This window comes from Jaculus jaculus, chromosome 2 (genome assembly GCF_020740685.1).
Source record: "Jaculus jaculus isolate mJacJac1 chromosome 2, mJacJac1.mat.Y.cur, whole genome shotgun sequence".
Classification (NCBI taxonomy): Eukaryota; Metazoa; Chordata; class Mammalia; order Rodentia; family Dipodidae; genus Jaculus; species Jaculus jaculus.
In genome coordinates this window covers 22771742-22798244 of record NC_059103.1, presented here as the reverse complement: position 1 = coordinate 22798244, position 26503 = coordinate 22771742, and the positions used below count along the sequence as shown (strand labels likewise).

The 26503-nt window shown below is 44.8% G+C and overlaps 1 protein-coding gene and 1 non-coding gene across 6 annotated transcripts in view; both read left to right on the top strand.

Moving 5' to 3' along the window:
• The window catches only part of Znf236 (zinc finger protein 236), a 134113-nt gene that overhangs the window by 90087 nt on the left and 17523 nt on the right, over window positions 1-26503 (top strand). The window contains exons 20-27 of one of the 5 annotated variants that reach the window (XR_006635686.1): window positions 3494-3776; window positions 8601-8704; window positions 10939-11304; window positions 11990-12135; window positions 12232-12472; window positions 13524-13703; window positions 23044-23125; window positions 24003-24190. Coding sequence is in view for 3 of the 5 variants with exons in the window: in XM_045142550.1 (XP_044998485.1) it covers window positions 3494-3776; window positions 8601-8704; window positions 10939-11304; window positions 11990-12135; window positions 12232-12472; window positions 13521-13703; window positions 24003-24190 (1511 nt within the window). In the remaining 2 variants the exon portion in view is untranslated. Of the gene's footprint in view, window positions 1-3493; window positions 3777-8600; window positions 8705-10938; window positions 11305-11989; window positions 12136-12231; window positions 12473-13520; window positions 13704-20648; window positions 20750-23043; window positions 23126-24002; window positions 24191-26503 lie in introns of those variants that run through there. The other 4 variants (XR_006635685.1, XM_045142551.1, XM_045142550.1 and 1 more) reach the window with 4 other exon arrangements.
• On the top strand, window positions 13376-13487 carry LOC123459012. The gene has a single exon (XR_006635944.1). It is a non-coding gene; the product is annotated as a U6 spliceosomal RNA (small nuclear RNA).

Genomic DNA, 26503 nt, shown 5'->3' with positions numbered 1-26503 from the left:
TTTTAAGTTTTCAGTATCATGGATATATTCCCTCCCATGGAGCAGGCCTCCAGTCCAATTAGAGGGCAGTTGGTTTCGACCATGATAGATGTGCCACTATTGCACCTGTTGGCTCATTTGGCTTGGCTGGCCAAATATAAGACTTGCAATGCCCTTTGACATCTTCTGATAGGGATCTAGTTCTCTCATACTTCCTATAACCTTTTGATATCTTCTGTTAGGGATCTGGCTCCCCTACACTTCCTATAACCATTTGGCCTGACTTGTGCCATTCTCTCTTAGTTCTTCTGTTTGTTGTGTGTAATTTTATAGTCTATTTCCTTTCTTGGTTGGTGCTATATTGATTGGGTTCTTGGTTACTTGTTATTTTAATCTTTATTTTAGAGAAAGAGAAAGAGAGGGAGAGAGAGAGCGCGCGCCAAGGCCTCAGCCAATGAAATTGAACTCCAGACACTTGTGCCACCTAGTGGGCATGTGTCACCTTGTGCTTGCCTCACCTTTGCGTGTCTGGCTTACATGAGATCTGGAGAGTCGAACATGGGCCCTTAGGTTTCTCAGGCAAGCGCCTTAACTGCTAAGCCATCCCTCCAGCTGCTCAAGTTCTTTCTAACACAAGTATCTCCATATTCATGGTCAGTGTTGGTGGGGGCAATTGTCTATAACTTGCCCTTAATTCTTTCCAAATCTTGTAGCTATAATATGGAGTTTTTGTTCACTGTATTTTCTTCTTGTAGAATTTCTGCAAAGTGGATGTTGAATCTCCTGGCTTTGTCTTCCATGACTGATCCTTCTAACCCCAGCCTCCCTCCTCCTCTTGTTCACATTTCTCCCATGATGATTGGGTTAAAAAAAAAAGTTGTTTACTTGCAAGCAGAGAGAGAGAGAGCAAGTGAGTGCGAGTGAGCATGGGCATGCCAGGGCCTCTTGCCACTGCAAATGAACTCCAAGTGTATTCATAGCTCTGTGCATCTGGCTTACATAGGTACTGGGGAATTAAACTCTAGTCATTAGGCTTGGCAGGCAAGCACCTTAACCACTGATCCATCTCTCCAGCCCTGGGTTGCTTTTTTTTTTTCTTTTCTTAAAAAACTTTTATTTTTATTTATTTGACAGAGAAAGAAGGGGAGGGAGAGAGACATAGAGAGAGAATGGGCGTGTCAGGGCCTCTAGCCATTGCAAATGAATTCCAGATGCATGCACCCCATTGTGCATCTGGCTAATGTGGGTCCTGGGGAATCGAACCTGGATCCTTTGGATTTGCAGGCAAACACCTTAACTGTTAAGCTGTCTCTCCAGCCCCCTGGGTTGCTTTTTAACTCACTAATTTAGGGCTCACATTTGCCATTTCACCTTCACCTTGGGTTTAGGGTATTGTAGTTATGACTAACTCCTCACACCATGTTTTTCCTTACAGTAGTTTAAAAAAATATTTTTATTTATTTGAGAGGGAGAAAGAGAGCAAGTGTGTGCATCGGTATGCCGAGGCCTTCTCCAGGTGTCCCGATGCCTGGGCCACTTTGTGTATCTGGCTTTATATGGTATGGCAGACATCTTCTGGTTCATTGAGATGAACTTCCAGACCAGGCACAGTTATGGAGGAAGGGATGTTTATGGAAGCTTACAGATCCAGGGGAAGTTCCATAATGGTAGAAGAAGCTGGCCTGCTTTCACAGGACCAAGCAGAGAGAGAGAAGCACAAGTCAAAAGCCACACAGCACACTTCAGGAACTCCAGCTAGGCACACTTTGCAGATCTTTAGACTGAAATCTCAAACCCACCACCACACCTTAATGTCCACCCAGTGACACTGCTTCCAGCCAGGTGGCTGCAGATGCAAACTACAAACAATAAAAAAAATGAATATATTTGGGGCCATCTATTCAAACCACCACCTATGGATACTGGGGAATTGAACCCAAGTTGTTAGGCTTTTTAGACAAATGCCTTTAACTGCTAAGCCATCTCCTCAGCCCTCCTTGCAGTATTATTTTTGTTTAAAAAAATTTTTTTTGTTTATTTTTATCTATTTATTTGATAGAGACAGACAGTGAGAGAAAGATGTAGATAGAGAGTGAGAATAGGTGCACAGCCACTGCAAATGAACTCCAGACACATGCGTACCCTTGTGCATCTGGCTAATGTGGGTCCGGGGGAATCAAGCCTCAAACTGGGGTCCTTAGGCTTCACAGGCAAGCACTTAACTGCTAAGCCCTGTTTTTTGTTTTTTTTGAGGTAGGTTCTCCTTCTATCCCAGGCTGACCTGGAATTCACTGTCTAGTCTCTCAGGGTGGCCTTGAACTCATGGCGATCCTCCTACCTCTGCCTTCCAAATGCTGGGATTAAAGGCATGTGCCACCATGTCCAGCTTCCTTATGGTACTTTGAAAGCAGCTTATTATCAAATCATTTGAAGTATACCCTTAATCTTTTCCTTAAATTTTTTTTCGTTAATTTACAAAGTTAGGTTTCATTGTGGAATTTTCAAATAAAATTAGATTTTGTTCATTTTTTTCCTCTTCTCCCCTCTCCCCACACTGCTTATGTTCCCCACCCTGGCCCAATCACTTCCTTTTCTCTTCCATATTCTTGTAAAGAGAATACTTAAGCTCATATATAGTCCTAAGTTTCACTCACTCACTTTTTTTTGTGTGTGGTTTTTTGAGGTAGGGTCTCACTGTAACCCAGGTTGACCTGGAAGTTACTATGTCGTCTCAGGGTGGTCTTGAACTCACGGTGATCCTCCTACCTCTGCCTCCTGAGTGCTGGAATTAAAGGTGTGCACCATCACACTTGGCTCTAAGTTTTACTCTTTTTGTTGTTGTTGTTGTTTTTTGGAGGTAGGGTCTCACTCTAAATCAGACTGACCTGGAAGTCACTATGTCTTCTCAGGCTGGCCTCGAACTCATGGTGATCCTCCTACCTCTGCCTCCTGAGTGCTGGAATTAAAGGTGTGCACCATCACACCTGGCTCTAAGTTTCACTCTTTTTGTTGTTGTTGTTGTTTTTTGGAGGTAGGGTCTCACTCTAGATCAGACTGACCTGGAAGTCACTATGTCTTCTCAGGCTGGCCTCGAACTCATGGTGATCCTCCTACCTGTGCCTCCTGAGCACTGGGGTTAAAGGTGTGCGCCACCACGCCCGGCTGTATTTCACTCTCGATGGCCATGCTCTTGAACTGGGGGCTCTTTGCTGCCTATCACTTTGGTCTCCCTTGGTGGGCGTCTGCTGATGAATCACATTCTACCCTTAGTCATACACGAATGTCAGTGCCTTGGACACTGAGCTGAGCTCTGGCACCTCCTCCACCTGTCTGCCATCTCCCATGGTCAGCTGCTTGTCCCTATAGGGTCATGGAGGCAGAGGTCGCCCTTTGCCAGCTGAGGTGTGGTTGAATTGAGTTGCTAACTCTAACCTTATGTAGCTAGCTTTTGTTTTTTGGTTTGAAACTTGAGCTTTTATGAAGATTTTGACTCCCCTTCCTGTGCTCTGGTTAGACACGTGTGTTGAGGAAGAGGAAGAAAACTCTGACAGAAGTGCATCGAGGAAGCCTCGTCCTGAGGTCATTACTTTCACAGAGGAGGAAACAGCCCAGCTGGCCAAGATTCAGCCCCAGGAGAGTGCTACAGTGTCTGAGAAGGTCCTGGTGCAGTCGGCTGCAGAAAAGGACCGCATCAGCGAGATGAAGGATAAGCAGGCAGAGCTGGAGGCTGAGCCCAAGCATGCCAACTGCTGCACATACTGCCCCAAGAGCTTCAAGAAGCCCAGTGACCTGGTGAGGTGAGGACACCCCCACTCTTCCCGGGGCTCCTGGAGACTTGAAAGTATGCCCTACATGTGCTTGTGAGACCTCAGCACAGTATAGGAACTCACCTGTGCAGGGTGTGGTCTCAAGCCTGCATTATCTGCTGTGAACTCATTCTGAATAGTGATGAGGAAGTCTGTTGTCACTGTAAGTTGCTTGTATGTTTTGCTGTGTGATTGTAGCAGTTGTGGAAAATGAACACTAACTTACTTATCAAGGAAGACAGGGTACTAGACTGAGGGTGGCAGTAGTCCCCTTGACCAGAGTGAGAGGACAGACTAGAGACCAACAGGTGTTACAAGGCAGGCAGCAAGACGGAGCGTAGCAGAGTGGTAAAGAATCCGGGACCCCCGAGTTACAGGGGAGACTGTGAGGGGTTCCTGGGCTTTGTAGACTGGGATGAAGGCCACGCCCAGACCCTGTTCTGCAGAGTGCGGGAGCAGCGCTTGGTGTAGTGCGAGGAGGGGGAGTCAACAGGTGGGGCTCATCGAGCAGCCTAATAACCAACAGAACTGTGAAGACCTGAGGTGGCTCCAGAAACAAAATGAACTTTCTTCAGGCTCTGCGTTCCACAGTGCTCCAAGGGGTGGAGGCTGGCCACACTTTGGGCAAGGGTGGGCAGGAATGGTGTAGCTCCCCAGTGGGAAGCATGTGGCTCCTGAGCACATGTGGAGACTCCTGGGAAGGGGAAGGGAAAAGGGAAGAGATGTGCGCTCAGCCAGGTGGCGCAGAGAGAGAAGGCCCAGATGGAGCCGGCTGCAGAAGAGCATGTGAACCACACCAGTGTTCCGGACAGGACTCTGCAGGTGGAGACAGTACAAGGTTAATTATGGAGAAGATGGAAAGTTGTTTTTTTTTAATATTTTTATGTATGATTATTTGTATGGCCTAGAGAGATGGCTTAGCAGTTAAAATGCTTGCTTGCAAAGCCAAAGGACTCAGGACCCACGTAAGCCAGATGCACAAGGTGGTGCATGCATCTGGAGTTCGTTTGCAGTGGATGGAGGCCCTGGGGTGGTAATTCTCTTTTCTATCTGCTTCCCTCTCTCTCTGTCTCTCTCAAATAAACGAATAAGTAATTAAAAAAATATTTGCAAGCAGAGTGAGGCAGAGAGAAAAATGGGCACACAAAGGCCTCTGGTCACTGAAATGAATTCCAGAGGCATGTGCTGCTCTGTGCATCTGGCTTACATGGGTAACTGGTGAACTGAGCCCAGGCTGTCAGGCCTTGCAACAAGTGCTGTTAACCACTGAGCCATTTCTGCAGCCCGAGGAATTGTTTTCAGTAGCTGCAAAGTTTCATGAGGGGAGCCTTGGCCAGTGGTGCATGTGACCAGGGGAGCTCCATCAGGTTGAAACATGAGTCAAATGGGATAGTTGTGCCATGCATGCATGCTTGCTGTGAGCAGTTGAGATGGCTGTACCCAACTTCAGGCACTCACCAGTGTGTGATGTACTGGCCAGCAGCCAGTAAGGACAACAGGCCATTTGAGACAAGACACTGCCAGTCATCACTGAACACCAGGATGTTTCTATCACAAAGGTGGAAGCACCGGAGTGAAGTATCCTCGAAACAGGAAGCAAGACAGCTAGCAGTTCTGAGACCATCTTTGTACCAGTCTCTCCTGTACTAGGAGAGAGTATTCTAGGCTCAGCTTTCCTTATTGCATACTGAGTAAAGGTCATGGGAAAACAAAGCACCAGGCACCACAATGGACAGTTACTCATGGGTGTGTCAGAAGTGCCTACACGCTTATCTATGTTAAGTTCTAGAATTCATTTAATTTTTTTTTCTTGGTTTATCGAGGTAGGGTGTCACTCTAGCCCATGTTGACCTGGAATTTACTCTGTGTTTTCAGGGAGGCCTCAAATTCATGGCGCTCCTCCTACCTTTGCCTCCCAAGTGCTAGGATTAAAGGTGTATGCCATCACGTCTGGTTTAGAATTCATTTAGTTTTTAAATATGATAGCTTAAAAAAAATTTTTTTTTGTTTGCTTTTGAGGCAGGTTCTCACTCCAGCTCAGGCTCACCTAGAACTCACTTTGTCATCTAGGCTGGCCTCACACTCACAGTGATTCTACCTTAGCCTTTGGGCTAGGAGTACAGGTGTGCACCACATACCAGACTGATATCTTTTTTTTTTTTTTTAACTGTTTATGGACAGCTTCTACAATTTTAGACCATAAGCCATGCTAATTACCTTCTAACTCTAATTTCCCCCTCACAAATCCACCCTCTGTCATATTCCCTCCCCTTTCAGTCTGTTTTATTTTGATGTCATCATCTTTTCTTCCTACTGCACAGGTCCTGCACAGGTAGTGTCAGGCACTGTGAGGTCGTGGATATCCAGGCCATTTTGTGTCTGGAAGAGCGCATTGTAAGCAGTCCTACTCTTCCTTTGGCTCTTACATTCTTTCTGCCACCTCTTTGCAATGGACCCTGAGCCTTGGAAGGTGTGATAGAGGTGTCTCAGTGCTGCACTCCACTATCACTTCTCAGCACTGTGGTGACTTTCGTTTCATCCCACTGGTCACCACCACCTGCAGGCAAGCACCTTAACCACTAAGCTATCTCTCTAGCCTGGTCACTGCTGTCTGAAAGAGAAGCTCAGTCTGATATATCTTTCTTGGTGAGCACCACAAGCTTTTTTTTTTTTTTTCCTTTTAGGTTTTTTGAGGTAGGGTTTCACTCTAGATCAGACTGACCTAGAATTCACTATGTAGTCTCAGGGTGGCCTCGAACTCATGGTGATCCTCTACCTCTGCCTCGCACTGGGATTAAAGGCATGCACCGCCACACCCTGCTTCTGTTCATTGATTTTGAAAAATATTTTATTTATTTATTTATTTGAGAGAGGGAGGAAGGAGAAAGAGGAAGAGACAAGAGAATAGCATGCTGTAGCTACTATAAATGAACTCTAGATGCATGTGCCATCTTGTGCATCTGGCTTACGTAGGTACTGGGGAATTGAACTTGCATCCTTAGGCTTCATAGGCAAGTGCCTTAACCACCAAGCCATCTCTAGCACCTCTTTATTTAACTTTTTAAATTGATAACTTCCATAATTATAGAAAATAAACTATAATAAGTCTCTTCCCTCCCTTCCCCACTTTTCCCTTCACAAATCCACCCTCCATTATATCTGCTCCCTCTTCTCCATTAGTCTCTTTTATTTTGATGTCATCATGTTTTCTTCCTATTATGAGGGTCTTGCAAAAGTAGTGCTAGGCACTGTGAGGTCATGGATATTGAGGCCAACTTAACAATTGCATTGTAAGCAGCCCTATCCTTCCTTTGACTCTTACATTATTTCCACCACCTTTTCTGCAATGGACCCTGAAGGTATGATGGAGATGTTTCAGTGCTGAATAGCCCGCGGTCACATCTCTCAGCACTATGGTGCCTTTGGGTCATCCCAGTAGTCACCACCATCTGAAAGGTGATGCTTCTCTAACCAAAAGTGAGAGCAGCAGTAATACATGGGTATGAATGTTAAGAAAAGTGCTTACAGGGCACTTTGGAGAATAATATATGCATTTAGCCAGACAAGAGCAGGCATTGCACTCCTAAAGCTCATGTCCTCTCCCACCATAAGCTTTTGATTAGGTTTTCAGTACCAGGCATGTATTCCCTCCCAATGAGCATGCCTCTAGTCCAACTGAGAGAGTGGTTGGTTTTCCCTATAACAGACCTGCCATTATTGTACCTCCTCAGTCATTTGCCTTGGCTGACCAAACTTAAGGCTTGCAGTGTCCACTGTTTTCACTGCTGATGACTTCTGTCTTCCTTAGGGCTGCAAGCAGTATAGCTTTTTCCAGCTTTCTGTCAGGTGGTCTGCAGAGAAGAGGTTTTCAGCTCAGCTCCAGCTTGATTTCTCAGTGACCCTGCAGTCTAAGCATATGGAGTCTTTAGGAATATTTTTTATTTTTATTTTTTTATTGTTACTAACAACATATTTTGTATGGATACATCATGTGTTGGTACCCTCTTTTCCCTCATCTCTGCTGTTTTTTTTTTTTTTTTTTTTTTTTTTTTTGAGGTAGGGTTTCTATCAGAGTTCTGTCACTAGGCTTTTTTTTTTTTTTAATTTATTTATTTGAGAGCGACAGACACAGAGAGAAAGACAGATAGAGGGAGAGAGAGAGAATGGGCGCGCCAGGGCTTCCAGTCTCTGCAAACGAACTCCAGACGCATGTGCCCCCTTGTGCATCTGGCTGACGTGAGACCTGGGGAACTGAGCCTTGAACCAGGGTCCTTAGGCTTCACAGGCAGGCACTTAACCGCTAAGCCATCTCTCCAGCCCTGTCACTAGGCTTTGATGACACTCCAGAGGCTGTGTCCTTGGAGCACTTGCACAGGGCTCATCCTCTCTGTTGACACATTCTCTCAAGGGCTTCTGGTCATGTGCTTAGGTCCTTGGAACCTCTAACAGGAGGAGGGACATGGTCGTGTCCTGTGTCCTGGCAGCAGCCCTGATTTTGTGGCTGCTTCCCTTGCAGTGTCTCCTCTACCACCGCTGCAGTCCTGTTTGTCTACTTGGTGTTAGTGTAAGAGGGCTCGGGATTTGTGGGAACTGGTCTCATTTTCATTAATCTTTTTTTTTTTTCATTTTCATTAATCTTGATTGAAAATATTTTTGTTTAGGCTTTTGTATAGAGTGAAGCTTAACATTTTTATTTGGAACTTAAACAGAACATAGTAGCACATGATTTTTATGGTTATAAGTTTTTAAATCATGAAGGTGTTTGTGTGTATAGTTAAAAAGAAAATTACTTAATTACAAATGCTTTTTGGATAGGCATGTTCGAATCCATACTGGAGAAAAGCCATATAAGTGTGACGAATGTGGGAAAAGCTTTACTGTGAAATCAACTCTTGATTGCCATGTGAAGACCCACACAGGTAAGGAATAGATCCCTGAGTTGCTGTAGGCCACGTCTAAATAATTGTGTGCACAATGCTTTCAAAGTTAGCAAAGGCTCAAAAACCAGGAGCCATGAACAAGTGAATATAAATGATGTTTTTATTCCTAACAAAAAGAAAGTGGTTTAATTCTTAAGAAGAAGGGATCTGATCTCAAGTCTAATTACAAGCATTTGTGTTCTTACCTAGGCTTCCACACCTTCTTTGACAAGGTCACCTTTTAGTCTCATTCAGGCACAGGGTTAGTTTCCTATGTCTTTTAAAATGTGAGGATTTCAGCCAGGCATGGTGGTACATGCCGTTAATCATAGCACTTGTGAGGCAGAGATAGAAGGATTGCTGTGAGTTTGAGGCCAGCCTGGGACCAAAGAGTGAGTTCCTATCTTGAAAAAGCAACCCCCCCCCCCCAAAAAAATCTGAGGACTTGGGATGTGATAGCTCACACCTTTAATATCTTAGTATTGGAGAAGCTGAACTAGGAAGATCGCTGTGAGTTCCAGGTTAGCCTGGCCTACAGAGTGAATTTTAAATCACTCTAGACCAGAGTGAGACCCTGTCTCAAAAAAAACCAAAAACAAAAAAAACACACCAAGCAACCAAACAAAAAAACCCAGAACAGCTGGGCGTGGTAGTACATCCTTAATCCCAGCACTCAGGAGGCAGAGGTAGGAAGATCACTGTGAGTTCATGGCTACCCTGAGACTACGTAGTGAATTCCAGGTCAGCCTGGGCCAGAGTGAGACCCTACTTCGGAATAACCAAAAACAAAACAAAATAAAACCCAAAACAACGACAATAAAGAAAAAAACCCAGAACAACGCTGGCACATACCTTTAATCCCAGTATTCAGGAGACAGAGATAGGAGAATCACTGTGAGTTCAAGGCCAGCCTGAGACTACGTAGTGAATTCTAGGTCAGCCTGGGCTAGAATGAGACCCTACCATGAAAAACAAACAAACAAACAAAAAAGCCGGGTGTGGTGGCACACGCCTTTAATCCCAGCATTTGGGAGGCATAGGTAGTAGGAGGATCGCCATGAGTTTGAGGCCACCTGAGATGACTACATACATACATACATACATACAGGTCAGCCTGAGCCAGAGTGAGACCCTACCTCGAGAAACAAAAACAAAACAAAATCTGATGGTAGTTACCAGATCTTAGCACCTTTTATGATCTTATTACTAAGTTCATGAATCATTAATTACTGTGATTTCAGGATGCAATCATTAAACTAATTTGTATCCCAAAGTTTTGATTATGAGGAGAATCAAGCAGCCAAGTATGAGTGGAATTTCATACATTTAAATTAAGTTCTGTGATTCTTTTCTGATGGATTAATGTTGGGAACTAAACAGAGGTGAAGCACTTAATGAGACTTTTCCACATGCAGTTTCCCATGTCTGTCTTGTGCTGTGCTCTGAACTTGCTGGGGATGGATGGGGATTACTTGGCAGCCGCAGATCCACTGAGCTGTCTCGTACATGGAATTCAGTGTAGGCTACTTGGATAAGCAGTGGAGAGCGTCTGTTGCTTCTTTCTCCCCCGGGAATGGTAAGGAGACTGTGGAGGACTTCAGAACAGTGTAGGCTCACAGGCTTGCCAGTGCTTCTGTGAATCCTTTTCCATAGCTCTGGTAACAGGTAGTGTTTGTGTCTTGGGCAGAAGAATGAGAAAGAAAGCCAGGAGGTTTCCTGCCCCCAGGCTCTCCAGGGTAGTTGGTGCCAATAGCATTCTATGGCTGCTGTGCAGGTGATCATGAGGAGAGCCAGAGGGGAGAAGAAACCCAGCATGAGGGCCAGGATAGAATTTCAAGTGCACATCCTGCAAGTATGGTGCTACCTCTGTTCTCATATGTTCTGCCTGGCAGAAGAGAAAACGAAGAGATGCTGAGATGTTGACCTACTCATTGTGTGCAAAAAACAACAGGAGTATGGGCCAGGGTGAAGTCACATTACCTTTTGGATTTTGGTGGATAAAAATCAAATACTCCAGTTAAGAACCCAGGCCATGTAGTGATTTCAGGTCGTTAGACGTAGAGGGTCTTTGAACCATTAGTAGACAGTGTGGGTAGATTTCCACATCCTGTGAGGTGGTTCAAGATCTCTTAAAGCATCAAGGTCTGTGGACCCAGCGTACCATGTCCACACTGGCTGGTGAGGGTTTTGAGTTCATCTTGCTGTTAGCCCTGCTGACACTGGCCTTTTTGCAGGCCAGAAGCTGTTCAGCTGCCATGTGTGCAGCAATGCTTTCTCCACAAAGGGCAGCCTGAAGGTCCACATGCGCCTGCACACGGGGGCGAAGCCCTTCAAGTGCCCACACTGCGAGCTGCGCTTCCGCACGTCTGGGCGGAGGAAGACTCATATGCAGTTCCATTACAAACCGGATCCCAAGAAAGCCAGAAAGCCCGTGACACGAAGCTCGTCAGAAGCCCTCCAGCCTGTGAGCCTCCTCAGCCCCTCCCCCACCGACCCCAGTGTGCTCATCATGAACAACTCTGTTCTGACGGGGCAGCTGGACCAAAGCTTGCTTCAACAAGGGCTGGTGGGCCAAGCTATCCTGCCCGCCTCAGTGTCAGGTAAGGACGCATGGACTCGTGTGAACATGTGTACCGCACATTGGTTCCCACAGCAAGACACCTCATTCCTGAGCTGTTCCCTTGTAAGGCAGTAGGGAAAGTGGATGTTCTCCCAAGAGCCCATCAGTTCCCAATTCTTTTTCCATCAGTTCTGCTTTTAACACCTTTGTACTTTGATTCGCTTTTGTTTTAGTGGATCTAAATGTGGACCCTTTGCAATTGGCAGTCTCATAAATGTAGTCATTTTTAGGAGCTATTCTGCTGTTGTTGGTTACACACTGTTTGAAAAAGATTAGAGTTTTGCCAGTTGGGTTTATTTATGTATTTACAAGTGTCACGATTCTTGCAGCAATCAAAACCCCAGGTGCCTTTCCTCCTGTGCCTGTGACTTGGGGGATGGCAATAGCGGACCTGCCTCTCCTTAATGAGTGCTATTGTTTTAAACCATGGGGCAACCAGCAGACTGGCCTTCTAATATGTTTTAAGTAGGGCATGTTATTTATTTCATAAGGCTTGCTTTGTTATGACACAGATAGTATGTTAGTGTAAATATCAGTATTCCTCAAATAGATCATATTAGCGTATTATGGAAAACTTATTCTAAAATCCCAGTGCAAAATGTGAGTTATTTTATGTTTAAAGAATTTAAAGTCTTCATTCCTTCCCTTTCTTTTTCTCTTGGTAGCTGGTGGCGACTTGACGGTGTCTTTGACAGATGGGAGCTTGGCCACCCTGGAAGGTATCCAGTTACAACTTGCTGCTAATTTGGTTGGACCAAATGTTCAGATATCTGGAATTGATGCCTCCAGCATTAATAATATCACCTTACAGGTATGATAACTGCCAGGGCTTCTTGCCTTAACATTATCCTCATAACTCACACAGAGGCACAGAGTTCTCATGACAAGTGTCCCGGCTGCTTTTCAGATTGATCCAAGCATTTTGCAGCAAACACTGCAGCAGGGCAACCTGCTCACTCAGCCACTCGCCGGGGAGCCTGGCACAGCCTCACAGAGCAGCTCTCTGCAGACGCCGGACAGCACCGTCCCAGCCAGTGTAGTCATTCAGCCCATCTCAGGCCTGTCCTTACAGCCCACGGTGACCTCTGCTAATTTGACCATTGGCCCGCTGTCTGAACAGGAGTCTGTGCTGACCACCAGCAGCAGTGGTAAGAACCAGCCACCTGTTTACTTCAGCAGCTCAAACTCCAATTATCTCAACCTCTTGCTCCTGGTGGTCCCCCCCTTTTTTTTAATTGGGTTTTGGTTTTTTTGAGGTAGGGTCTCACTTTGGTCCAGGCTGACGTAGAATTAACTATGCAGTCTCAGGGTGACCTTGAACTAACTCACAGCAGTCCTCTTACTTCTGCCTCCCAAGTGCTGGGATTAAAGTCATGTACTACCACGCCCTGCTTCATGGTAGCACTTTTGAATTTAGTCAGTATGATGTCATTTTCATGTCTTTGTAAAGCTCACCAAATAAATCAGAAGACCTCGGGTTGCCTTAGTTTCAGTGGTGCTCACTCCGCATATGTCTGTTAGGTTATTGTTCTCGTGGAATTACTTCCCGTTACTGGCTTCCTATTACTCCATAGACTTCTCTTACGGGGCTTATTGACCCTTCCCTTCCTGTCCTCTTTCCTGTTTCTTTGCCATTTTTGTGGCACTGGGGAGCAAACTTAGGTCTTTGTGCATTCTAGGGCAAGTCTTACCCTTTTAGATAATGTAGTTAGAGGTGACAATTAATTTAATCTTTAACTTTTTTTTTAAATATTTTTTTTAAATATTTTTTTGTTCATTTTTTATTTATTTATTTGAGAGTGACAGACACAGGGAGAAAGACAGAGGGAGAGAGGGAGGATGGGCGCACCACGGCTTCCAGCCACTGCAAACGAACTCCAGACGCGTGCGCCCCCTTGTGCATCTGGCTAATGTGGGACCTGGGGAACCGAGCCTCGAACCGGGGTCCTTAGGCTTCATAGGCAAGCGCTTAACCGCTAAGCCATCTCTCCAGCCCATCTTTAACTTTTTGAAAGAGCCTTCTAACTATGTTATTTAAATATAAACAAAGAGTGCTCACTTCGGCAGCACATACACTAAAATTGGAATGATTCAGAGAAGATTAGCATGGCCCCTGCGTGAGGATGACATGTAAATATAAACACAGAGAAGTATATCATTTTGGAGCTCATTGTTCTTCTCCTTTGTGCTGATAAGCAGGGGCGCAAGACCTCACTCAAGTGATGACTTCACCAGGCCTTGTGTCCACCTCCACGGGCCCCCACGAGATCACCCTGACCATCAACAACTCGAGTCTCAGCCAGGTTCTGGCTCAGGCTGCTGGCCCCACCGCCACATCGTCCTCGGGGTCTCCACAGGAGATCACTCTGACAATCTCTGGTTAGTAAGTTCATACCTCACACCTCTTGTGATTCAGAGCTCATCTTGCTGTGTCCTCCTACAGAACTTGCTTTGCACAGAGCTGCTGCTCAACAAGTGTCTACGTGACAAGTTCACATTTAGAAAGATAGGACGCCAGAAGTTAAAAACTGTGCATGCGCATGGTACTTTCCAGTTCAACAGAGTCGATGATGTAATGAATTTAAAGAGTTGGCTATTTTTGCCACATATTTTTGCTTAACAAAGAATAGAGCAAATAGGAAGCTTCCCGATTCTTGGTTGTGTTCCATACACCGAAAGAATGTCAGTGCTGTGAGCTGTGCACAAGAGGACCCTGTCAGGACCTGTGGTGTTCACCTACTCATATCTTGTAAACCCTACTCAGATTATGTGGGGAAAAGTTAATTACAGTAGAACCATGAAAAGTAGATAAATGGGCAGAAAATACCACTTGGCAATATGGTGCACTTGGCATTGGCAAGACATCCCAAGTGTCAGTCATGGGCTAAGGCATCTCCCCTCCTTGCTGAGTCATTGAGCTCACTCCTGGCGTGCTCTGGTTGAGGAGCTCGGAACCTACTTGTCTGCTGTGCCTTGCCTGTGTGGTTCCTAGCTGCGGGCTCTTTACGTAAACTGAGTCTTGTGTTCCTGGGTTTAGTTTGTTTGTTTGTTGCTGTTGTTGACCTCTAATGTGTTTTGTGGCTGAGGACAACCTTGAATTTGTGATTCATCCCCCCTCTATTTCCTCAGTTTATGTGGTGCTAAGGATCAAACTGGCAGCTTTGTGCATGCTGGGCAAGCACTCTGCCAAATAAGCTGTATTTCCAGCACTGTCATTTTAAAAATTAATATTATTAATAGCTTTGCTATGTCCCAATTTTTTATTAGCACATTTAAAGTTCATAACCACCTTGCATTGTTGTTTTTAAAAATAAGAACATTTGCCAAGTGTGTTGATGCACACCTTTAATCCCAGCACTTGGGAGGATCACTGTGAGTTTGAGGCCACCTTGAGACCACTTAGTGAATTCTAGGTCAGCTTGGGTGAGACCCTACCTCAAAACAACAACAACAAAAAAATCATTTTACTGAAAACCACATTAACGTCTGTGGGGCCCTGGACTGAAGGAGAGGAACATGCCCATTTCCCTTTGAAAAAGCCTAAGAATTTCAACAGACAAATTATCAGGGTAATTTGGCTGTGAAGCCAACCCAAGGTTTTGTTTTTTTAGTTGGAAATTAATAGTGGAACTGAGAGCTGGAGAGATGGCTTAGTGGTTAAGTGCTTGCCTGTGAAGCCTGAGGACCCTGGTTTGAGGCTGGATTTCCCCGGACCCACGTTAGCCAGATGCACAAGGGGACACATGCATCTGGAGTTCATTTGCAGTGGCTGGAGGCCCTGGTGCTCCCATTCTCTCTCTCTATCTGCCTCTTTCTCTCTCTGTCTGTCAATCTCAAATGAAAAAAAAAAAAACTGAGAGGTATAAAGAATAAAAGTAAAAAGTAAAGTTCATTCAGGAAGGCATCTTATTTGGGGTTGGATGACAGGCCATGATTTTTTGACACTGTTGGACAGTAAGAATTAATGTTGGATTTTGTGTGATTTATTCACTTCCCTCCTTTGATAATATTGAGTTTTAATTTTGGAAATGCAGAAGGGCTGTTCTAAGAAGCTGTTTGGTTGATAGTCGCCTGTTCTGAATGTCCTTGGTGAGGAGGCTTTGTACTAGGTCTCGTCAGAAACAATGCATGATTCTTGTTCATAGTTCAGACGTGCCTTCCAGCTTGTGGACTGTGTTTTCATTTTTCCTGTTCTAGTCTTGGCCATTTTCTTATGTTTTTGTACGTGAGCATAGTAGAAAACATAATGGCATATCAATCATGCGTGTGCAGCAAGTGCTCTTACCCACTGAGCCATCTTTTTCTTTATCCTACCCTGAAGTTGTGGAACAGTGTTCTTAGTTGATAGTCATCTGTTGAAAGCATCTGGACACCCTAAACAAGTTGTCACTTAGCTTGTAGAGAGTTCTTATTTACTTACTTAACCTACTTTTTTATTTTTCAAAGCAGGCTCTCACCCTAGCTCAGGTTGCACTCAAACTCACAGTGATCCTCCTACCTCAGCCTCATGAAGGCTGGGATTAAAGGTGTATGCCACCAATACTTAGTTCAAAGTATTCTTTTTTTCTGTTAGTGCATAGTATGACAAATGCTGTGAATGTAAATATTTAAGTCATGCTGATTTCTAGCACTGAGTAAATCCTAGCATTTGGAGGCCAAGATTGTGTAAAAAGGAAGGGTAGTTCTTTGCCTTCCTGAATTGGTCCTGTGTATATACCACAAGCATGGGATGTCTGCAGCATGGCTGTGAATAAAAAGCGATGTGAAGTAGGAATCAGGAAGCTGATGCCTGCTTGCTGGAGTGTGGGTGAGCCTCTCTGGTGGCAACTGCCTTGCTCTTTGTTTTGCCTATGCTTATGTCCATAATACATGCTTCACTTCTTGTCTGTCTGAAGTGCCTGAAGGAGTGGGTTGTTTGCCGTCTGATGCTCTTTTTCCCTCTGCCCTGTCTCACCCACACCTCGTCTGACAGTAGGGTTTTCAAGGCATCTTGTCCTTAAGTAGTCTTTAGCATCCAGTGTGGTTTTCATTGAATGCATGTGTCACTTTGTACACCTGGCTTTATGTGCAGTCTGGGGAATTGACCTCTGGCTGTCAGGCTTTGCAGGCAAGTGCCTTTAACTGTGGAACCATCTCCCCAGTCCCTAAAGTAGAATTCTTAAGAAGTAGCTTACGTGTCTAGACAGGCTGCCAGTGAGAGAGATCTGTGTTTTGGTCCTGTTCTTCCTTACTTATTAATAACTGAAAGCTTTGTGGATGCTACTGTGTCGTGAGCACACTAGTCAGGGAGGAAGTGAGAATGTTACTTTCAGGTGTCATAGTTCTTCCACTTGGGTTGTGGTCTTTGAACTCTGTCCTGTTGGAAGTCATGAACTGAGGGGATGCAAAGGTTGTTGGCACCTGTGACTAGGGGCCAGTCTGCAGGTGCCACCTCAGCAGCTAGCAGTGGCCTCTCCTGCAGTCATGCTACATTAGACTCCTCAGGCTTTGGGCCACTGTGGGTTCATCCAGCAGAGCCATCACATTGACAAAAAGACCTTATGACTGAAACTGCATGTTAGGGCTGGGTGTGGTGGCCTGCCCTGTAATCCTAGCACTCTGGAGGCTGAGGAAGGAGAATCATGCATTCTAGGTCAGCTTGGACTATGTGAAAAGATTCTGTCTTTAAACAAAAAGAGCAAGATATCCTCTACAAGCATGACACACGTGTCAACTGCAGGTTTGGTCATGTACACTGTAATTCCATAAGGACTGGTACACTGTATATAATTTTAGAATACAGAATTCTTGGACTCTTGCCCTGTGCTGTGTCTTTTTTGACCCTAGCTGACAGTAGATAACAAAGTTGAAAAAGGAGCTTTCTAAGCACTGCAGTGCAGACCTCATATACTTCTCATTATTAAATGAGCATGAGTAATTGCAGCCTCATTCTGTGTAGAAGTATACATATATGGAGTTTTCTTGGTCTTACAGAGATTTCCCAAGTTCGTATATAATCCATCATTGGGATAAGCCATTGTTCAGGTGAAAGCCTTCACAGTCCTCTTTGGAAACACTCTTGGAGACACTCAGAGGTGTGCCTAGTTAATGTTATATGCATTTCTCAGTCTAATCAAGTTAATGATCCTGAGTCCACCCCTTGTTATCTTAGCACTCAGACACATCTCCTTAAACCATACTGATCCCCAACAGAAAGAGAATAACAGACATAGTTTGGCCTAACATGCTACAGTTATGCTGCCTACAACCAGAAGTGTAGTAATTCCTTCACGAGTCTCAACAGTCCAGTATTGCTTCAAAGTTCAAGTATAGAGTCTCCTTTGAGACTCAAGGCAAACTTTTTTGTTTGTTTGTTTTCCGAGGTAGGGTCTCACTCTAACCCAGGCTGACCTGAAATTCACTCTGTATTCTCAGGGTGACCTTGAACTCATGGCAATCCTCCTGCCTCTGCCTCCTGAGTGCTGGGATTAAAGACATGCACCATCATGCCTGGCTAAACATTTTTTATTTATTTTTATTATTATTATTTAAATTTTTATTAACATTTTCCATGAAACTTCTTTTAATTGACAGCTTCCATAATTATACATAATAAGCCATAAAAATTCTCTTCCTCCCCCACTTTCGCCTTCACAAATCCATTCTCCATCATATCCTGCCCCCCAATTAGTCTCTCTCTTATTTTGATGTCATCATCTTTTTCTTTTTTCTTTCTTTCTTTTTTTCTTTCGAATTTGGTTTTTCAAGATAGGGTCTCACTGTAGCTCAGGCTGACCTGGAATTCACTATGTAGTCTCAGGGTAGCCTTGAACTCATGGCAATACTACCTCTGGTTCCTGAGTGCTGGGATTAAAAGTGTGTACCAACGTGCCCGGCATCTTTTCCTTCTATAATGAGGGTCTTGTGTAAGTTGTTCCAGGCATTGAGAGGTTGTAGATAGCCAAGCCATTTTGTGTCCAGAAGATTGTATTGTAAGCAGTTCTGCCCTTTATTTGTTTTTTCGAGGTAGACTCTCGCTCAAGCCCAGGCTAACCTGGAATTCACTCTGTAGTCTGTAGCCTTGAACTCTTAGCGATCCTCCTACCTCTGCCTCCCAAGTGCTGGGATTAAAGGTGTGTGCCACCACCACCCAGCTGGCTCTTGCATTCTTTCTTACACCTCTTCTGCAATGGACCCTGAGCCTTGGAAGGTGTGATAGAGATATTTTAGTGCTGAGTACTCCTTTGTCACTTCTCAGCAGCATGATACCTTTTGAGTCATTCCAAGGTCACTGCCATCTGAAAAGAGAAGCTTCTCTAACAAAAAGTGAGAGTAGCATTAACATATGGGTATGAACATTAAGGGAAGTGCTTACTGGGTAGTTTGTTGAGCATTAGCCAGACAGCAGCAGACGTTACACCCCTATGGCTCATGACCTCCCCTGTCATAGGTTTTGAGTACCAGGCATATATTCCCTTCAGTGGAGCAGGCCTTCAGTTCAATTAGAGAGTGGTTGGTTTCCCCATAGTAGACATGCCACTATGGCACCTGTTGGCTCATTTGGTCTGGCTGGCCGGACTTCAGGCTTACAGTGTCCACAGCTGTTTATCTCCACTGATGACTTCTCAGTCCCATAGAGCTGCATGCACTGTAGCTTTTTTCAGCTTTCTGTCAGCTGGTCTACATGTAGGAGGTTATCAGCTCAGCTCCAGCAGGATTTTGCACTGACCTTGCAGCCCAAGTATGTGGAGTCTTCCGCAATAGGGTCTTACCATCTATTCCTGGTGGGAAACTAAGATCTGAAGGCAAACTCCTAGTTCTGAAACCCTTTAAGATACAATAAAATTAAAACAAAAAAAAAAACAACAAGGGTTGAGTAGGTGGCTTAGAGGTCAAAGAACGTGCCTGCAAAGCCAAAGGTCCAGGTTTTATTTCCCAGGACCCATGTAAGCCAGATGTACAAGGTGGCACGTGCATCTGAAGTTAGATTACAGTGGCTGGAGGCCCTGGCACACTCATTCTCTCTCTCCATCTATTCCTCCCTTTCAAATACATACGTAAAAATAAAATACTTAAAAAAATAAAAAAACAAGTTACAAACTTGCAATATACAATAGTAGGACAGAATACAAATTTTCATTCCAAAAGGGAGGAATGAGAAAATGGCAAGGACTAAAGCAACAATGCAAACATCAAATCCTACGTTCCACTTTCACCATGTGGAGCATGTGATGACATGATGTGACCTCCCAAGGACTTGGCTTGTGCTGTCTCTAGGGCCTTGCAGTTGCCACTCACATGGCCTGTATCTTGGGCTGGTTGTTTTCACAGCCTGTGGCTTTCCTTGACAGACAGTCCATGTTTCTGGCCTCTCCAACTTCTTGAGTGTCCACTCTGTCTCAGGCTTTAACCTCACACTCTAATGTGTTTCCCTCTTAGTGGGTGACTATAGGGATCCTGATCCTGCTACATATTGCCTGGTGTCCTAGGTTTTCCCGTGAAACTTAGGTGGACGCTTCCATGATTCCATTAATCTTGCATTCTTTTTTAAAAATATTTTATTTTGTCAGGCGTGGTGGTGCACACCTTTAATCCCAGCACTCAGGAGGCAGAGGTAGGAGGATCGCTGTGAGTTCGAGGCCACCCTGAAACTCCATAGTGAATTCCAGGTCAGCCTGAGCTACAGTGAAACCCTACCTTGAAAAACCGAAAAAAAAATTTAAATTTATTTATATGAGAGACAGAAAGAAGCAGATAGGAGAGAGAGAGAGAGAATGGGAATGTCAGGACCTCCAGTGGCTGTAAATGAATTCCAGACACATGCACCACCTGTGCTTCTGGCTTACGTGGGTTCTAGGGAATTGAACCTAGGTCCTTTGGCTTTGCAGGCAAGTCCCTTAATCACTAAGCCATCTCTCCAGCCCTAGTCTTGCATTCTTATTAATGCCTGCAAAACCAGCATCAGGGCTGGGGAGATAGCTTATCAGTTAGCAAGTTGCTCAGTCAGATGCACACTCAGGAATAAAGTGCATGCCCTTGTTTAGATGTAGGGTGTGGTCTGGAGGCTGCTCCTGAGCCTGACCACATTTGCTATGAAATCTGAAAAGCCCACCTACTATGTATGTGCCTCCCAGAGGCAGACGTATGGGAGCTGGAGGCTTGAAATTCTGCATGATTTTTTAAGGAGTTGTCTCAAGTGAGTGTTACCATGATGTCTTTATTTAGTCTACTTTGCCCTTTAAGATATTTTGGATGAGAAAATTGACTTCTGATTCTAATGGAAGACCCCTGGCTTACTACTACTACTGGATGAGGTTATTGTATATCTTTCTTTCTTTCTGATAGCTCCAAAACAACATTTCCCACTGGATGCCTATTGAAAACAGAGGCAGACATGCCCTCACAGCTGGGAGCTTCACCATGGAGTGATGGAAATCTCAGGAGTTCAGGGCCAAGGTGACCCTTCACTTCTGTTTCTGCTACCCAACCTGGGCTTTTTCTATATTTTTATTTTTTGGTATTTTCGAGATAGGGTCTCACTCTAACCCAGGCTGACCTGGTATTCACTCTGTAGTCCCAGGCTGGCATTGAACTCATAGCAGTCCTCTTACTTCTGCCTTCCCAGTGCTGGGATTAAAGGTGTGTGCACCACACCCAGCTTCTTCCCACATTTTTATTAACTACAGGGAAAAACTAGTGTATCCCTTAAACAGCTTCTGAAACCTTTTACAACTATATTGCATTTTCTTTGAAATTGAGAACTTAGCTCAGTAAACCTAAGGCAGTATTGACTGTGATGAATATATATTTTATTTATTTTTTAAAATTTTTTGTTTATTTTTATTTATTTAGTTGAGAACGACACACAGAGAAAGAGGAAGAGAGAGAGAGAAAGAGAGAGAGAGAGAATGGGTGCGCCAGGGCCTCCAGCCACTGCAAACGAACTCCAGATCCATGCTCCCCCTTGTGCATCTGGCTAACATGGGTCCTGGAGAATCGAGCTTTGAACCAGGGTCCTTAGGCTTCACAGGCACGCACTTAACCACTAAGCCATTTCTCCAGCCCTAATTTTTTTTTTTTTTTTTTGAGACAGGGTCTCAGGTGGATGGGGCTGACCTGTAACTAGCTATGTAACTGGAGTGACCTTGAACTCCTGAACCTCTAACCTCTATCTCCTGAGTGCTGGGATTATAGATGTGTGCTGAAGGAAAAGTGGCTTCAGAAAAGCAAATTGGGAGCTGGGCATGGTGGTGCATGCCTTTAATCCCAGCACTTGGGAGGCAGAGGTAGGAGGATAGCCATGAGTTTGAGGCCACCCTGAGACTACATAGTAAATTCCAGGTTAGCCTGAGCTAGAGTAGACCCTACCTTGAAAAAACAAACAAAAAAAAAAAAAAAAAAGAAAGAAAATTGGAAATAAACCTATGATCCTTACTTAAAATTAGCTCCTAATTTTCTTTTTTTTTTTAATTTTTTGGTTTATTTTTATTTATTTATTTGAGAGTGACAGACAGAGAAAGAGGCAGAGAGAAAGAGAGAATGGGCGTGCCAGGGCTTCCAGCCTCTGCAAACGAACTCCAGACGCGTGCGCCCCCTTGTGCATCTGGCTAACGTGGGTCCTGGGGAATCAAGCCTCGAACCGGGGTCCTTAGGCTTCACAGGCAAGCGCTTAACCGCTAAGCCATCTCTCCAGCCCCTAATTTTCTTTTTATTTATTTGCGAGAGAAACAAAGAGACAGACACATGGAGAGTGAGTATGGGTGCACCCGGGCTTTCTGCCTTCCTGTCAGTGCAAACAAACTTCAGATTCATGTGCTGTTTAGTGCATCTGACTTTATGTGGGCACTGGGGAATCAAACCCTGGCTGTCAGGCCTTGCAAGCAAGTGCCATTAACCACTGAGCCATCTCTCCAGCCCCAAGCCCCTAGTTTTCTAAAGAATATTAGAACAGAAACTTACGGCTTGTTGAGCTTTAAATAAATAATAACACCTGGCCACTATATTGTATGCTTGAAGAAATCTTTGCTTTCTGCTCAAGCCTCGTGGCTTTCAGTTGTCTTGAGAGTAGCTCTGCTTGGCCTCAGTGGAAAGCCCTTGCATTGAGAATGCTCTCACAAGTTCTCTGCCATGATGAAACGTGAGCCCTGGCCTTCTCGAAGGTTGTGTGTGTTTTCACTTTACTTAATGAATGTATGGACTTCCATTTTCTCCTTAGATTTCTTGGGCAGTGCTGGAACCTTTTGATACATGACCATCACTAGGAAGTGAGACCTGTTTTGCTGGTGGGAGGGAGAAGACCTTTGGTTCCTTTACCTCAGCAGGTAGGGTGAGGTTGTCTTCTGGGGTGTCCAGTAGTAATGAGTGGTATCAGCTTTGCTTTGCTTGTTTTATGGATGATCAAGGAGGAACTCTTAGGAACAGACTTCTGATGCACTGTCCTGGCCTCCTGGGCATCGTGTCCCACAGGCCCCTTTGTTTGCTTTTCTGTCCACTCATGCAGCAAGCATGCCTGCATGCTAGTGCACCAGCAAGTATGTGCAGAGGTAGCAGGAGGAAGGCTGCTGAGAGTGTTCCAGGACTGGAGTGCAGATGCATGAGACTCCCTCCACAGATGCACACTCCTCCTGTGTGGTGCATCTGAGGGTTTGCTATGTGCAGGATGGGAGCAGGTGGGAGGGAGCCTCGGAGGCTGCTCTGTGCACACAATCCTAGCCTCCTAATGGTTATACTACTTTTGAAGGTTCCAGGTCTGTGCAGCACAGCGTGGAACTCCACCAGTGTGAATCTATGGAGGCCTTGTATTTGGAGAACTCCACTTACAAGTAAGTAGCCTGGCTTTCCGTTAGCCCTTGACTCCTAGGAGAGGCTCTGGACTGGTGTCATCTAGGTCTCAGAAGGTGTTGACAGAAGTCTGTTTTGTCTTGACACCTAAGGACAGTTTTACAAGTTCAGCTAGTCTGGGATGCTGAACACATGCTACAGTGAAGGGTGCAGGGCTGTGAGAGGAGAGTGTGGGGCCTGACTGCGCATGGGGCCTGTGCTTATGAGGAGGAGCTGTAAACGTGGCTGCTGCTGCTGGTGGCGCCCCTGCAGGGCGTGTTGATCCCATTCTGAGCCCATCCCGCTTGCAGGACATGGGAGTGTGTTTACTAGAAGAAAAGGCCTGTCTGTCTGTGTTGATTCTATCATGGAAAACTTTTACATTGATTGGTGGGGAAAATATCTTCAAGTTTTGTTGTCTTTTGAAAAGAAAAGTATGGGTGCCATGCTGATGTGCCAGGGCTTAGAGGACTGTGTGAGGGCTTTTTGATGGCCTGTATTTCAGAATGAGTAGAGGCAGAGGTAGTTAAATGTGTCCATTAGATTTGGAACTAGTTGTGGTTCCGAGGGTCCTCTGGTCTGTGGTCACGTGTGAGTCTTCTTTCTACAGTGCTGGCAGTGACTGGGCTCGTAGGCATACTGTCATTCTTCTCTTCCCGGGTTTTCTCTTGCGCTGAAGAAGCAGAGTACGCTCACCTGTTCATGCTTAGAAACCAGAAGACACCTTGCCCCGGGTGGGGTACAGATGGTGGATGGAATCCCATGTGTGTCGGAGCACCCGTGCCAGGGCTGCAGATGACTCCTCTGCGCAGCTGCTCTTCCCTTGGAAAGTGCTGTGCCCTGCTTCCCCACTGACTACTTGTTTTGCCTCTTTCACAGAACTCAATCCTACAAGTGGGAGTCTTCCTTCAACAACACCAATGTCACCATCAGCCATCTCAACCCAGAACCTGGTCATGTCTTCATCAGGTGTGGGAGGGGACGCCAGTGTCACACTGACCCTGGCTGATACTCAGGGCATGCTGTCTGGAGGCCTGGACACCGTTACCTTGAACATCACTTCTCAGGTAGGCACCCTCCAGAGGGAATTCTAGGACTGTTTGCTAAATATAGTGTTTCTTAACATTTTCTTCAAAATTTTTTTCATATTAAAAATAAGTAATAAGCTGGATGTGGTGGTGCACGCCTTTAATCCCAGCACTCTGGAGGCAGAGGTAGGAGCACTGTGAGTTCGAGGCCACCCTAAGACTACATAGTTAATTCTAGGCCAGCCTGGGCCATTGTGAGACTCTACCTCGAGAAAAAAAAAAAAAAAAGAAGAAGAAGAAGAAGAAGAAAAAGAAGTAACAAATTTGAAAAAGGGGGAAATAAAAACCTAGGCAATTTGGAAAAATATAAAAAATCTTTCAGTCCCACTTCGCAAGTAGAATTACTTTGACTACTTGAATGGACACACCCTGATAAACATTTATAGTTTTTTTTTGTTTTGTTTTGTTGTTTTTTGATTTGGTAGGATTTCAGTCTAGCCCAGGCTGACCTGGAACGCACTCTGTAGTCCCAGGCTGGCCTCAAACTCACAGTGATCTTCCTACCTCTCCCTCCCAAGTGCTGGGATTAAAGGTGTGCACCACTACACCTGGCCATTTATAGTTTTACATACAAATCAGTGTTTTTCAAATTTTAAAGAAATAAGTTCATGTATACACATCGTGTTTTGTGTTGTGAATGTCTTTATCAATCATTTTAACAAAGTACAACTTCCTCAATGGCTGTTTTTAGTTTAATTTTGTAGTTGGGTGGGTGCTGTGCTGTGCTCTAGGGTTCTGTGCACTTGTCCTGGTCACACTGCTGCCACACAGGCTGAATCAGAAGCATCTGTGTTTCTGTCAGGCCTTGAATTGACATGCTGGAAAGCTCTTTGGCTGCTACTAAGAAAAATCATACTAAGAAATTATAACTAATTATCTTTTTACTTCTTATGAGTCTGTGTCAGCATTATAGTCATTGTGATGTCTGTGTGCCTGGCCTTGGCTGTCACTAGGTGGAATTTCCAGTTGAATTGGAAAGATACACTCTCTTCCACATGTGTGTTTTTCTAAATACATCACTTGATTGTCCTGTGTGTTGGGTAAGAATTTGGCATCCAGAGCAATATTAACCTTAACCCTCTCTCAACGTCATGCTGGAGAAATCTCTCCTAAGCCTGCTCCTCCCTCACCGTCAGGCTGATGCGTTTGCTCCGCTGCTCCCAAGGGCACGGTTGAGTAGTTGTAGTCGAGCAACCACAGCTGTTGTGCTCTGAAGCACGCATACGCCACTGGCCACCAGGCCTTTCTCAGGACTCTTCCAGCCCTTTGGCACATCCTTCTGGGTCCTCACCGAAATAGCAGCTCCCTGTTGCCAGGTCAGTCTGGGTGAGCCCTACATAAGCCTGTCTTGGTGCCTTGGGACCTGTCGTGGGTCCCATCAGGGTCCTGCTGACAAGTTCATGGCATTACATCTGGCCCCAGGCATCTGAGAGGTTGGTCTGTGTTGTATTCCTTTCTGAGTTTTGTGCAGTGAATCACTTTGCATATCTTAGCATACATTTGCTTGTTCTGATATGTTACTTAGTGCTTATTTGCCATATTATTGTTAACTTCCTAAATATTAAAATTTAGAATTTTTATAAGTAATTTTATTTATTTGCATGGAGAGAGAGAGAATGAGAATGAAGAGAGGAAGGCCAGGCGTGGTGGCGCACGCCTTTAATCCCAGCACTTGGGAGGCAGAGGTAGAAGGATCGCTGTGAGTTCAAGACCAGCCTGAGACTACATAGTGAATTCCAGGAGAGCCTGGGCTAGAGAGAGACACTACCTTGAAAAACAAAAAACAAAAAAAAAACAAAACAAAACAATAACAACAACCCAAGAAAATGAAGAGAGTAAGAGAAAAAAGTGGGTGCACCAGGGTCTAGCTCCTGTAAACAAACTCGGAGGCATGTGCTACTTTGTGGATACTGGGGAACTGAGTCTGGGATTTTCTAGCAAGCTGGGTCCTTTGGATTTGCAAGCAGGTGCCTTAAATGCTGAGACATCTCTCTATCCCAAATCTTAGAATTTTAAAATAATAGTTACATGGGCTGGAGAGATGGCTTAGTAGTTTAAGGTGCTTGCCTGCAAAGCCAAAGGACCCAGATTCAATTCCCCAGTACTGTGTACAAGGTGGCACAAGCATTTGGAGTTCATTTACAGTGGTTAGAGGCCCAGGCATGCCCATTTTCTCTCCCTCTCTTAAATAAATAAATTAATTAAACATTTAAAAAATAGTCACATATGGACTGGAGAGATGGCTTAGTGGTTAAGGCACTTGCTTGCAAAGCTTGAAAAGCCAAAGGACCC